This window comes from Camellia sinensis, chromosome 5 (assembly GCF_055761805.1).
Source record: "Camellia sinensis isolate YWXY chromosome 5, ASM5576180v1, whole genome shotgun sequence".
Lineage (NCBI taxonomy): Eukaryota > Viridiplantae > Streptophyta > Magnoliopsida > Ericales > Theaceae > Camellia > Camellia sinensis.
The window spans coordinates 109,744,854-109,760,793 of record NC_138965.1 but is presented as its reverse complement, the minus strand read 5'-3'; the positions used below and the strand labels follow the sequence as shown (position 1 = coordinate 109,760,793).

Below are 15,940 nucleotides of genomic sequence, written 5' to 3'. Positions count from 1 at the left end.
GGTTTTGTTAATTAGTGCTCACTTGTTAACAAGACCCTTTAATGTATACCTACATGAAATTTAATGACTAAAATACTCTTAATTTGTCGATTTTATTTAACAAAAATAGACAGATGATTTAAATTGAAAATAAATCGAAAGATTAAAATTTAAATTGACAAGATTTCAAATTTATAGTTTATTTTATTATAAGACTTAAAGCTTGAAGGGTTTTTTATTTTTATTTTTTATAATTGCCTTTAATATTTATTAAAAAAAATACAAAAATAGTTAATATTTAACAATATATGTATAGTCTAAAATATAATAAACAGTAATGCTACATCCGTCGAATTTGGGCTTATTCGAATTGTCCAAATGTGTTTGCTCCAGTTGCCCTAAAGTTGTGTGGGCTTCTTGCGCGGTCATGCGAGTGGTCATCGGGCTATTCAAGGGTGACAACCGTGGTTGATAAGGGTGATACCGGTCAATTTAGAGGTTGTCCAGCCAATCAAAGGTGATAGCCCAGGTTGATAAGGGTGACGCTGGTCATCCAGGCAGTCATTCGAAAGGTCGGCCAGCCTAAGGGTGCCACATAATTGAGGCAAAATCGGACATCCTATATTCGGTGGATCAATCATTTTCCTATTATCATAAAGATATAGATATTCTAAAAATATTCTGATCCCAAAAATGAAATAATTATAAACAACACATGTGATAGTGATGTGATTATGACACAAATTAATTATAAATAAATAAATCATATGTTTTAATATGATTCACTGCATTCTAACAAAATACATTTTTTTTAAAGGTTTAAATTTTCAAGCATTAGTGAGTTCATTTTGGAAGTATTTTGGGATTTTCCAAATTACTTCTACGTAAGCGATGATGATTATTTGTCATTGCCCTAACCTTGTACAGACTTGATGAATAACGAAATCAATCTACTTTTTAAATATTTTTTTGATAAATATTATAAATTACACAATCTTATACTAATATTTAGGGGAAAGTTTTTTTAAAAAAAATAAAAAATTTCAGGATTTGAAAATAAATTTTTAATGTTATCAATTTAAAATCTTAAACTTTTGATTTGTTTTCAATTTAAACTACTTCTCTATTTATATTAAGTAAATTTGATAGAAAATGAGCTATTTTAGTTATTAAATTCAAGCAAATTAGCATTTTAAACATTTAATGTAGGGTTTTGTTAACTAGTGCTCACTTGTTAACAAGACCCTTTAATGTATACCTAGAAATTTAATGACTAAAATACTCTTAATTTGTCGATTTTATTTAACAAAAATAGACAGATGATTTAAATTGAAAATAAATCGAAAAATTAAAATTTAAATTGACAAGATTTCAAATTTATAGTTTATTTTATTCTAAGACTTAAAGCTTGAAGGGTTTTTTATTTTTATTTTTTATAATTGTCTTTAATATTTATTTAAAAAAATACAAAAATAGTTAATATTTAACAATATATGTATAGTCTAAAATATAATAAACAGTAACACTACATCCGTCGAGTTTGGGCTTATCCGAATTGTCCAAATGTGTTTGCTCCAGTTGCCCTAAAGTTGTGTGGGCTTCTTGCGCGGTCATGCGAGTGGTCATCGGGCTATTCAAGGGTGACAACCGTGGTTGATAAGGGTGATACCGGTCAATTTGGAGGTTGTCCAGCCAATCAAAGGTGATAGCCCAGGTTGATAAGGGTGACGCTGGTCATCCAGGCAGTCATTCGAAAGGTCGGCCAGCCTAAGGGTGCCACATAATTGATGCAAAATCGGACATCCTATATTCGGTGGATCAATCGTTTTCCTATTATCATAAAGATATAGATATTCTAAAAATATTCTGATCCCAAAAATGAAATAATTATAAACAACACATGTGATAGTGATGTGATTATGACACAAATTAATTATAAATAAATAAATCATATGTTTTAATATGATTCACTACGTTCTAACAAAATACATTTTTTTAAAGGTTTAAATTTTCAAGCATTAGTGAGTTCATTTTGGAAGTTTCTTGGGATTTTTCAAATTACTTCTGCGTAAGCGATAATGATTATTTGTCATTGCCTTAACCTTGTACAGACTTGATGAATAACGGAATCAATCTACTTTTTAAATATTTTTTTGATAAATATTATAAATTACACAATCTTATACTAATATTTAGGGGACAGTTTTTATAAAAAAAAAATAAAATAACAAAAAAAAAATTCAGGATTTGAAAATAAATTTTTAATGTTATCAATTTAAAATCATAAACTTTTGATTTGTTTTCAATTTAAACTACTTCTCTATTTATATTAAGTAAATTTGATAGCTAAATAGCTATTTTAGTTATTAAATTCAAGCAAATTAGCATTTTAAACATCTAATGTATGGTTTTGTTAACTAGTGCTCACTTGTTAACAAGAGCCTTTAATGTATACCTACATGAAATTTAATGACTGAAATACTCTTAATTTGTCGATTTTATTTAACAAAAATAGACGGATGATTTAATTTGAAAATAAATCGAAAGATTAAAATTTAAATTGACAAGATTTTAAATTTATAGTTTATTTTATTATAAGACTTAAAGCTTGAAGGGCTTTTTTTTTTATTTTTATAATTGTCTTTAATATTTATTATAAAAAAAAAAACAAAAATCGTTAATATTTAACAATATATGTAGAGTCTAAAATATAATAAACAGTAATACTACATCTGTCGAATTTGGGCTTATCCGGATTGTCCAAATGTGTTTGCTCCAGTTGCCCTAAAGTTGTGTGGGCTTCTTGCGCGGTCATGAGGGTGGTCATTGGGCTATTCAAGGGTGACAACCGTGATCGATAAAGGTCATACCGGTCATTTTAGAGGTTGTCCAGCCAATCAAAGGTGATAGCCATGGTTGATAAGGGTGACGCTGGTCATCCAGGCAGTCATTCGAAAGGTCGTCCAGCTTATGCCACGTAATTGAGGCAGAATCAGACATTCTATATTCGGTGGATCAATCAATTTCCTATTATAAAAAAGATATCGATATTCTAAAAATATTCTGATCCCAAAAATGAAATAATTATAAACAACACATGTGATAGTGATGTGATTATGACACAAATTAATTATAAATAAATAAATCATATGTTTTAATATGATTCACTATGTTCTAACAAAATACATTTTTTTTAATGGTTTAAATTTTCAAGCATTAGTGAGTTCATTTTGGATGTATCTTGGGATTTTTCATATTACTTTTGCGTAAGCGATGATTATTATTTGTCATTGCCCTAACCTTGTACAGACTTGATGAATAACGAAATCAATCTACTTTTTAAATATTTTTTTGATAAATATTATAAATTGCACAATCTTATACTAATATTTAGGGGAAAGTTTAAAAAAAAAAAACAAATTCAGGATTTGAAAATAAATTTTTAATGTTATCAATTTAAAATCTTAAACTTTTGATTTGTTTTCAATTTAAACTACTTCTCTATTTATATTAAGTAAATTTGATAGCTAAAGAGCTATTTTAGTTATTAAATTCAAGCAAATTAGCATTTTAAACATCTAATGTATGGTTTTGTTAACTAGTGCTCACTTGTTAACAAGAGCCTTTAATGTATACCTACATGAAATTTAATGACTGAAATACTCTTAATTTGTCGATTTTATTTAACAAAAATAGACGGATGATTTAATTTGAAAATAAATCGAAAGATTAAAATTTAAATTGACAAGATTTTAAATTTATAGTTTATTTTATTATAAGACTTAAAGCTTGAAGGGTTTTTTTTTTTTTTTATAATTGTCTTTAATATTTATTATAAAAAAAAACAAAAATCGTTAATATTTAACAATATATGTAGAGTCTAAAATATAATAAACAGTAATACTACATCAGTCGAATTTGGGCTTATCCGAATTGTCCAAATGTGTTTGCTCCAGTTGCCCTAAAGTTGTGTGGGCTTCTTGTGCAGTCATGAGGGTGGTCATCGGGCTATTCATGGGTGACAACCGTGGTCGATAAGAGTGATACCGGTCATTTTAGAGGTTGTCCAGCCAATCAAAGGTGATAGCCGTGGTTGATAAGGGTGACGCTGGTCATCCAGGCAGTCATTCGAAAGGTTGTCCAACATAAGGGTGCCACGTAATTGAGACAGAATCAGACATCCTATATTCGGTGGATCAATCAATTTCCTATTATAAAAAAGATATCGATATTCTAAAAATATTCTAATCCCAAAAATGAAATAATTATAAACAACACATGTGATAGTGATGTGATTATGACACAAATTAATTATAAATAAATAAATCATATGTTTTAATATGATTCACTATGTTCTAACAAATTACGTTTTTTTACAGGTTTAAATTTTCAAGCATTAGTGAGTTCTTTGGAAGTATCTTGGGATTTTTCATATTGCTTCCGCGTAAGCGATGATTATTATTTGTCATTGCCCTAACCTTGTACAGACTTGATGAATGACGAAATCAATCTACTTTTTAAATTTTTTTTGATAAATATTATAAATTACACAATCTTATACTAGTATTTAGGGGAAAGTTTTTTTTAAAAAAAATTCAGGATTTGAAAATAAATTTTTAATGTTATCAATTTAAAATCTTAAACTTTTGATTTGTTTTCAATTTAAACTATTTCTCTATTTATATTAAGTAAATTTGATAGAAAATGAGCTATTTTAGTTATTAAATTCAAGCAAACTAGCATTTTAAACATTTAATGTAGGGTTTTGTTAACTAGTGCTCACTTGTTAACAAGAGCCTTTAATGTATACCTACATGAAATTTAATGACTAAAATACTCTTAATTTGTCGATTTTATTTAACAAAAATAGACGGATGATTTAAATTGAAAATAAATCGAAAGATTAAAATTTAAATTGACAAGATTTTAAATTTATAGTTTATTTTATTATAAGACTTAAAGCTTGAAGGGTTTTTTTTTTTTAATTTTTTATAATTGTCTTTAATATTTATTAAAAAAAATACAAAAATTGTTAATATTTAACAATATATGTATAGTCTAAAATATAATAAAGAGTAATACTACATCTGTCGAATTTGGGCTTATCCGAATTGTCCAAATGTGTTTGCTCCAATTGCCCTAAAGTTGTGTGGGCTTCTTGCGTGGTCATGCGGGTGGTCATCGGGCTATTCAAGGGTGACAACCGTAGTTGATAAGGGTGATACCGGTCATTCTAGAGGTTGTCTAGCCAATCAAAGGTGATAGTCGTGGTTGATAAGGATGACGTTGGTCATCTAGGCAGTCATTCGAAAGGTCGTCCAGCCTAAGGGCGCCACGTAATTGAGGCAGAATCGGACATCCTATATTCGGTGGATCCATCATTTTCCTATTATAAAAAAGATATCAATATTCTAAAAATATTTTGATCCCAAAAATGAAATAATTATAAACAACACATGTGATAGTGATGTGATTATGACACAAATTAATTTAAAATATCTATTAATATGAGTAGTTAAAATGTACGAGATCAATATGTTTTATGGTATGAATTATGAGAGAATTTAAGAGGCTTGTAGGATCAATGTAGATTTAATTTTGATGATTCGAACTGTTTTATTATTCTTAAAAAAAATTAATTTGATCTGATAATCATAATATTTTCACTTTTCGTACTTCTTTTTGAAAAAATGAATGAAAAAATATTTTAAAAAATAGACTATATAATATATATATATATATATTTTTAAAGACATACACAATAAAATAAAAAATATTATAATTATTGGATCAATTAATTTTTTTATAGATAATATATATTAAAAAATGGAGATTGACCAATAAGTCCTATGTTTTGAACTTATAATATATATAGTCCCATATTTTTTCTTGTGATTCATTTAGTCTTTTTGGATATGTAATGACTCATTTGCCCTGAACTTATAATATATATAGTCTCATATTTTTTCTTGTGATCCATTTAGTCTTTTTGGATATGTAATGACTCATTTACCCGCCACATTAAAGTGTCATATTTGGAAAATATACATTAAAAAGTTTTTTAGTGTCACATCATACCCGCCACATTAGAGTGTCACATTTAGGACAAGTACACTAAAGAGTTTTTAATTTTTTTAGAGTGTAACATCATACCTGTCACGTTAAAGTGTTACATGTCACGTTTGAGAAAAATATACTAAGGAGTTTTTAATTTTTTTTGAGTGTTATCATTCCCGCCACGTTGTCATATTTGGAAAAAGTATATTAAAGAGTTTTTATTTTTTTTAAAGTGTCACATTATACCCGTCACATTGTCACATTTGGAAAAAGTACACTAAGTTTTTTTTTTTGGAATAAAAGTTTTGGAGTGTCATATCATACTCGTCACATTGTCACATTTAAGAAAAGTATACTAAGGAGTTTTAAATTTTTTGGAGTATCACATTGTTGGAATGCCATATTAATACTCGTCTTATTGGAGTATTACATCATACCTGTCACATTAATAAAAGAATATAGTTGTCTACCAAAACATTATCAAAGTAAAAAATAGGACTATATAGAAAGAAAATCTCCACTAATACAACTTAACAAGCCAATAAAAAAAAAAATTGACATTAATTAAAATATTTATTTATGAGATAAGATTTATTGATAAATAAATTTATAAAATAAACGATTTCATGATCAAAACTGCCGTATGGTCTCAATTTCGAGAAAGCTTTAAGATTTCCACGTGTCCAAAAAATTCAAATGAAGGACAAAAGAAGCGATAAAGAAGATTGTAAGGGACTTTCTAGGCTTGAGACATTTGTTTGGTTTAGCTTTAAAAAACCAAAGGTTGAGAATGAAGCTCACACTTCTCTGAAACATCCCATATTGTGAAGCAATGGCAGAGAAAATCAGTACAACAAAGAGGTAATTTTTGCTTCTTTTTGTAGCCTTTAGCTTCTTCAACTTTCACACCCACCAACTGTTTGTGTTATTGTCTGTGTATAGATACGCAGTGGTTACAGGGGCAAATAAAGGACTAGGATTTGAAATATGTAGGCAATTAGCTTCTAAGGGAATCCTGGTGCTGTTGACTGCTAGAGATGAGAAGAAGGGTCTTGAAGCTCTTGAGAAACTCAAAAGTGATGGCCTCTTTGATCATGTGGTGTTCTTTCAGCTTGATGTTGTGGACCCATCTAGTATTGCTTCCCTTGCCGATTTCATCAAGTCTAAATTTGGAAGGCTTGATATCTTGGTATGATTCACAACCCAATTCTCAATTTTTTTTTTGTTCATTTATTTTATGATTATGATTATTTGTTTTTGCAGTCTCAGTCAACAGCCATAGCTTACCTGAATTGTAATTTTAGTATTATACTATTAGACGATCTCCAATCATTCATTTTTTAAAATTTTTATGAAATTCAATTTTGATGAAGGATCTGATAAATTCTCAATTTGATTAAAAGAATGACTCTCACTTGATTTAATTAACATTTGATGAAAGGATTGAAGATAATTTTTTAACATTTTTTTCATCAAATTTAAATTATTTGATGAAAGAAAAGGTGAAGGATTGGAGATGCTCTTACAGAGTACACAGTTACTATGTTGATATCTTGGTATGATTCACAAGTTGTTTTTCGAAAAATAGTTGCGGTCACGGTAATGGTTGTGGTTGTAGGGTGTAAAGGTCATACTGTAATGGTTGCGGTAACTGGAACCGTGAATTTTTTAATTCTTCACACAATTTGAAAAAACTTACCGATACACATATATATATATATATATTTTTCAAAGTCACATTTATTAGGGTTTAAAATAGATTTTGATCAATTTTTGTTAGTTTTTAAGTATGATCTAATATATTTCATATTTTTAAATAACTATAAAAGGAACTTTTTATATTTTATTTCAATAGTTAATGATTTTAAGAATGATTGATTTTAAATGTCTATAAAATAATTTTTGACCAATACTTGAACTAACTAAATAAAAAATATTTACAATTATTAAATGAAATGATTATAAAAAAAATCGTGCCATGACAAAAATTATTTTTGAGCTAATGATTTTTTTTTAAAAGACATTTTTTAGACTACACTTTACAGCTAACTAAATAAAATTATTTACAATTAAGTATTAAATGAAATGATTATAAAAAAAATTTGTTCCATAAACAAAAATTATTTTTCAACTAATGATTTTTTTTTTTTAAAGACATTTTTTTAGACAACACTTTACAACTAACCAAATAAAATTATTTACAATTAAGTATTAAATGAAATGAATATAAAAATCTATAACGCCCCTAAAATATAACAACAAAATCATCTCACAATATTTACCAATTAACAATATATTTCAGAATATAATATCTTTATAATTATATGATCTAGTTGTACAAAAGATGACACATGCAACTATTCATTCATAAGCTTTAACTCTGAATTTATAGCATGTGTCATGAGCAAAAGATATGAAATAAGAGTTAAACAGATAAATGAATGCCTTAATGGTTGCAACTTTTCAGGTCGATACTTGGTTACAACAAAAGTGAGTTTGAAACTTAATACAAATAAAACCTTTGGCTTGTACAAAAATAATTACAACAATAACAAAAAAAGTTCTTGGCTCCAAGTCCTTCCAAGCTACGACTTTGGCGGAGACATATTATCAGCACCTGAAAATGGTTTTCCATGTAAGGTGAGCCAAAGCCCAGTAGAGAAAATCTATCACAGTGTATGAATCTTAACAAAGTTATAAGGTGAATGTATATGCAATGCTCGTGTCAAAACATTTTACATTTGTTTTCAAAAACCATGCAATACAGTTCATGAAATCATTTGCTTTATAATAGAAAATAAGGTAGTGGATACAACACTGGGAATCTCTAGGATGTATCTGCAAGTAGGCTATAAGTACTATCAATTGCAATTTTTACTGGTACTAACCGGAAGGCTCGGCACCTATCCGCGCGGGTTTTTGGACTTAGCCAACTTAATACCACAACTACACTCTCTACCTAGATTTACCAAGGTATTCACCCATTTTTTCTCAAAACAATAATCATTTTCAATGTGTTAAATGTTACCATGCTCAATGCAAATGGATGAAAAATTAGTTTCAATTCACCTAATTCTCATGCAATTTCTACAACAATTATAGCTATCCTCCACCGATAGCCAAAAGAGATTTCACTAAACAAATAAATAATTTCCAATAAATATATACTTTCCAACATTTCAAGATATGAATGATAATTCATATCCAACTCAACCACCATCATCATCATCGTTCCAATTTTATAAAACCAACATCAATTCTATTTTCTCTTTACAAAATCAAATATTCACAATTTAGGGCAAAATCCTAATTCTTCAAAAATCAACTCCAAGGATAAAATTCCACCATTTCATCACAACTCAACCACATTTACAAACCCATATTCATATTCAAGAACCCATTTTGAAAACCCCTATTTTGATTTCAAACCAAAACCCTAGCTTTGTTCCAAAAATCCCCAATATCAAAATTTCTTTAGAAAGACGAATAACCTAGTTAAAAACCATACTCAAGTGAGGAGAAATCCCTACGTCAAAGACAAGAACCAAGAAGAACAAGGGTTGAAACTCGACGAAGCCGAAAACGAATTTTGTTCCGATCAAATGGAAGCTCTTGGTGTGCTCTACTATTTTTCCCAAAAGACAATGATGTAGAAACCAATGGATGATAGTGTATCTGAGGGTTGAAGATGAGTTTTAGAGAAAGAGTGTCTAGATTTAGGGTTTTAAATGTTTATAGAGAGAGAGAGAGAGAGAGAGAGAGATGAGAAAATGACTCAAAAAGTGACTTTTCGGAATTGATATACGCTCGGACCGTTTGAGCGACCAAAACAATGCTCGAGCGACTAGACACAAAAAAGAGATACCGCTTGAGCGAACAAAGTACCGCTCGAGCGAAGAACACCAACCTCTCAGTACTTTTGTAGTACTTTTGCATGTCTGCAAAAATACTGAGAGTTCCAAAAGACCGCTCAAGCGTAAGAAAGACCGCTCGAGCCAAGACTGCTCAAGCAGAAGAAACACCACTCGAGCGAAGAATGCCATACTCCCAGTAGTTTTGCAGACCTGCAAAAGTATTGGAAGTTCTCAAAGTTTGCTCGAGCGCAAGAAAGTTCGCTCGAGCAAACAAACCAAAAACTAGGCAGCAACAGTTTTGAAAAACTAACTCCAAACTTGTTTCAAATACAACCAAGACACTCCAATAACCAATCTCAACAAGGAATAAGATGGAAGAAGACATGAACAACTAACAAGACTGGAAATCCCATATCCAAAACAATGAACGGGTCGGGTTTAAACTAGAATCATTATAACCTAGTATTTTTTTTAAAGACATTTTTTAGACAATACATTATAGTAACAAAATAAAAAATATTTAAAATTAAATATTAAATGAAATAATTATAAAAATAAATACAATCACTGCTTATATATATTTTTTATTTTACATGTTAATGTAATGAAATAAAAATTAAAAAATAAATTATAAAGAAAAAAAATCCATACAAGGTTTTTTCTTTGGGCTTGGATCACTTGAATATTCGTTCTTTTAAGTTTTTTCTTTTTTCTTTTCTTTTTTTTTTTGTGTGGAAAAGAAGCTATTCAAAATATTGTAACAGTGTGTAACAAGCCGTTAAGGTACCATAGCTGCAACACCGAAACGACCATTACACATGTGAATTTCAATCACACCGCAAAAGTGGGTGTAACGGGTAGCGCTTACCACAACAACCGTAATGTAACACCGCATTTTGAAACCTTCACAACCCAATTCCCAAATTTGTTTATTTATTTATTTTGTACTTTTTGTTAAATTATTTTATAACCGAGAAGAGGGAGTTGGTGTAATACTGCCGCAACTGCTTGAGATGTATAGCAGAAAGCCTCTCCCACTCTCTTGAGTGGTAAGTGGTTGAACAGGATGAGCTGTCTCATTTTCTACAAGAGATCGGGGGATAGGTTCCCCCAAACCTCCCTCAGGGGGCGAATCTCAATTTGAGATCAAGGGGGATCCCCTCTTCAGATTCTTAAGAACGTACAGATTCACAATCTGAATCTGAATCGCGGAATAGTAATTCTACAAGCAGCTCGCCTGATAGAGATAGAATCAAGGTTTTAAAAAGCGGCCGCAACCGTTACGTAACGCCGTTACGTAACGGTTTTGGCCGTTACCGCCACTCGTTACGGCCGCTTTTGCAGTGTGATTGAGATTCACAGGTGTGTCGGCCGTAGTGGCTGCCGTAGCAGTTGTAACGGTGCCGTAACAGCCGTAACGGCCTGTTACGCACCGTTACGTAACGGTTCCAAACTGCTTTTTTCGAAAAAACATTCAAAAAAAAGCTGAAAATTGGGGAAGAGGGATAGAGAGAAGAGGGAAGATAAAGAGAGAAAATGGAGGAGCAAGAGAGAGAGAGAGAGAAGAAGGAAGATGAAGAACATATTATTGATTTGTTGAAGTTGTAAGACCTATGCTATTCTATTCAGCTGCTATCACTAAACCATTTTGTTTGTGTGTGTCTATCTATATATTGTTTGAAAATAATAATAATAATAAGTGTGGTCATTATCTATTTGGCTTGGTTAAAATATGTATATACATATATATTTAGGCTCTTATTTATTCTCTTACTTTTGTTATTATTTATCTTATATATAATAGTTAGTGATTGATTTTTTGTATAATATAAAGTCATTACTTATTAAAATAAAATGTAAAAAACTCAATTTATAGTGATTTAAAAATATGAAATATATTAGATCATATTTAAAAATTTACAAAAATTGATTAATATTTATTTTTAACCCAATAAATATGATCATGGAAAAAATATGTGTATCAGTAAGTTTTTTTCAAGTTGTGCGAAAAATAAAAAAATTCACGGTTCCGGTTACCGCAACCGTTACACTACGACCTTTACACCCCGCAACCGCAACCGCGTCACCGCCACCGTTACAGCGACCGCAACCGCTTTTCAGAACCTTGGATAGAATCAAATATATTATTTTATTTATTTCACCACAAAATTAGTTATAGAATAAAAAAGAGTGATATGAAATACGAAATCGGATTTCCTTTTTACTTATTTGTTGTGCAATCTCAATCAATAGCTAAAGCTTAGCTGAATTGTAAATTTTTTATTTTGATAATGTTGAACACCCAGTTAGTCTTTTGTACTTGATTTTCAGTCTTAAGTTGTATTCATCTCTTTTTTCCCCCCCTTAAATTTGAAAGATGAAATTGATGAATTCAATTGATAGAATTGAAGTAGTTTGATTGTATTATACGACAAGAAAAATGCTTGTATTTCTCATCATCCATTGCATTCTTTGTGAAGATATGGAAGTGAACTATGAATTTACTTGTAATTGTAATTACTATTTTGATAAAACTTGGCAATATCTAGTTACTCATTTGTACTCTTTTTTTCCCTAAGTTGTATTCATCTTTGCCTTTTTTTCAAAAATATGGAACGAAATTGAAGCATTCATGGATTTGATGAGCATGTTTGTTTGTCTTGATACAAAAGAAGCGGTATGATTATATTATGCAACAAGAAAAATGGTTGCGTTTCTCATCATTGATTTTGTGCTTGTTGAAGATATGGAAGTGAACTATGCATTTATTTATCAGTGAGAGTCATATGTATAGAGATAGCCTTCAATCGAAATTTAGATCTATGATTCATCTCTTTGAATGTTTTGGTGATTTTTTGTAAAGTAAATAAAGAAAATTCTCAAATTCTTGTAGGTGAACAATGCTGGGATTAGTGGAGTCGTGACGGATTGGGATGCTTTAAAGTCAGCAGATGCTGCTGATGTGAGTCTTAGTCATGACTCATTTCTTTCGCTCGAGTAAATTCAAATTGGTGTGATTCCAAAAATGCATACCATCTGAAGGCTACTTATCTTCGATATTTTATTTTTATTTTCTTGAAATGGTTAAGATCTATACCTAACCTTTAATTTTTTTTGGAGATCATTATTAATATTGAAGGATCCTCATCACACTGATATGGTGATTTTAATTTTATCCGATGCCTTTCCAATCCCTATCACATTGATACTATAATTTTAAAAATATAGGACACGACACTTGGGTGATATGTGTTTATATATTTATTATGTCATATATAGAATATTTCATTTAAAGATAGATAAAAATATACAATATAACACAAATTTCTAAAGCTTAAAGCAAGATGGACTACTAAGTATGAATTTACATTGCTTTTCTTTTATTATGAGATCTTAAACTATTTTGTTCAATCTTACAAAGTGTTTCATGTGTGTCTAAATGATGGATATGTGTGTCCTCCAAGTGTAAGAAGCATGTCCGAGTCTAAATGTTTTTTCAAAAAAAAAATGGAACATGCTTGAATGTGTGTTTGACACGTGTCAGAAGTATCTGATGACAGTTGGGAAGTGTCGTGTCGGTGTCTGACACATGTTGGACGCGGACACACCACCTTCTTAAAAGTGTGTGCTTTTTAGGTAATAAGTAACAGAAAACCACAAGGACTATTACTGATTGATCTCATTAATGCAGCCTGGATTGCTTAACAAATGGAAAGAAGTAATGACTCAAAACTATGAGTTGACTGATGAATGCTTGCAAACAAACTACTATGGAGCAAAAAGGATGATTGAAGCACTCATTCCCCTCCTCCAACTCTCAGATTCACCAAGGATAGTAAATGTCTCTTCTGGCATGGGGAAGTTAAAGGTACAGAAGTAACACGATACTCCTTCTTAAGTATAAAATTTGCACTTTGGTTATTGCAAACTTAAGCAGTCTTGCTTGCTTACAAATTTGGCTTGAAATTTGCCTCTTGAATTCAAAGTAGAAGATTTAGCAGAAGATTTACTGTTTCCTACCAAAGCACTTATCAATGTTGTATTTTTGTTAGACCAGGGCTGTTATGTCTATCCAATAATACACATGGGTGATGTCACTCAACGATCAATGGTGTCAGCTGAACCCCTTGAGAAACAAATATATATACATATTTGTTTCTTCAAAAATTTATAATACAATTGTCACCACTGGATAAACAGGTTTAACCTTGATATATCTATATTGCATTTCCCAATGGCTTTTAAAAATGTCTTCTTTTGTTCTCCCAAATATTTTGACTTCCCGCCCTTTGGTTTTGGGCTATAATTTTCTATGCAAAAATTGAGAATTGATGGGAACTGAAGCTTGGCAACTATGACAATTTTTCCTTCTCTTTGTTTGCAAAGACTCACTTTTTATATGGTCTCATCACGCAATTGATAGGAGTTGAGCATAGTTGAGATTTGTTATCTAATAATTAAAGAGAGAAAAAAAATCTGTATCTTGATAATTGTTGTGATTTGTTCAAATTAAGAAAGCATTGTAACTTGTCCATGCAGAAGTTAGGATTTGTAGAATTTATGCTTCAGAATGTCACCACCAAGTTACTGACAAAATTTTTTGAAGTTGCCACTGTGAAAACATCAAATATCTTTATGTTGATAATGATGATAAATTGTTTTAATCAAAGTTATGCATAATACAAGAAGGATGTGGCATTCATAGCCATATTTAGTTTTATGGAAAAGCCATGCATCTAGAAAAAATCACTTCGAAAGTACCCAGGAAATAAAGTATATGGTGTAAATTCAACATAGGTGTAGTGTTGGCCACATTCTGGTGAAGCATGGACATAGACATGCGACACAATACGGATATGCCAACATGAAATTTTTTAAAAAAATGCATGAAACACCATGTGGAGAACATGCACAAAATATATAATTTTATGTATTTATTATATGTGACATATGTGAATATATCATTAAAATATAATTTTAAAAAATATAACATAACACTAATTTTTGTAAATCTACATTATTTTTCTTTTATCTTTGTATCTTATAATTGTATGTTCAAACTCATAATTAGTTTCATGTTTGTCTAAATGATAAACATGTGCGCCCTCCAAGTGCCCAAAGAGTGTCTATGTTTATAAAAATTTAAAAAACAAAACATGTTTAGATGAGTATCCAACACATGTTAGTAAGTGTCCAACGAGTGTCAATGCCTGACATGAACACGACACAGACACGTCACTTGTGTAGAAATGTCCATGCTTGATAGTTCGGAATAAATATGGTCCATACATTTAATTTTTTGGGTACTTTTTGGGCTACTTTTCCGAAGTGCTTTGTTTAAAGAATGTGAACCACTTCCAGGATCAACTTTCTCATGGATGTGGAGCTTGTTTTCATATTTGCAAATTTATTATTGCCAATTGTTGTTCACCTTAGTTTTTTTCTTTCTCTCTCTGTTTTTGTTTTTTTTTTGGTTTCAGAACATACCCAGTGAATGGGCTAAAGGAGTGTTGAATGATGCCGAAAGCCTTACAGAAGAGAGAATAGACGAGGTACTAAACAAGTTTCTAAAAGATTTCAAAGAAGGTTCGTTAGAATCCAAAGGCTGGCCTACGTTGTTGTCTGCCTATACATTGTCGAAAGCGGCTATGAACGCGTACACAAGATTTCTGGCCAAAAAGTATCCCACATTCCGCATCAATTGTGTCTGCCCCGGTTATGTTAAAACAGATATAAACAACAACAACGGCATACTAAGCACAGAACAAGGTGCTGAATGTCCTGTGAAGCTAGCCCTACTTCCTGATGAAGGACCTTCTGGCCTCTTTTTTGTTTGCAATGAACTGTCATCTTTTGAGTGAGAACTATTTATTTCAATATTGTAGACGAAGATGTAAGTATATAGTTATATATATCCTATATGACTTTGTACTCAAAAAATTCTCATGTTATTTAAATAAGTAATATTATGAACAACTCGAGGCAATTAAACTATGGGTGATGTTATGATACACACCTTTCAAAACGTACGTACTGTTGGCATCTTGTTA

General features: G+C 30.5%; 1 protein-coding gene across 1 annotated transcript; it reads left to right on the top strand.

The window, feature by feature from the left end:
- The first annotated feature begins 6,592 nt into the window (after positions 1-6,592).
- Positions 6,593-15,915, top strand: LOC114323172 ((+)-neomenthol dehydrogenase). The gene is made up of 5 exons (XM_028270674.2): positions 6,593-6,897; positions 6,979-7,225; positions 12,784-12,852; positions 13,582-13,758; positions 15,371-15,915. The coding sequence occupies exons 1-5, from the start codon at positions 6,869-6,871 to the stop codon at positions 15,749-15,751; spliced, it is 903 nt and encodes a 300-aa protein (XP_028126475.2). The 5' UTR covers positions 6,593-6,868; the 3' UTR covers positions 15,752-15,915.
- The last annotated feature ends 25 nt before the right edge of the window (positions 15,916-15,940 follow it).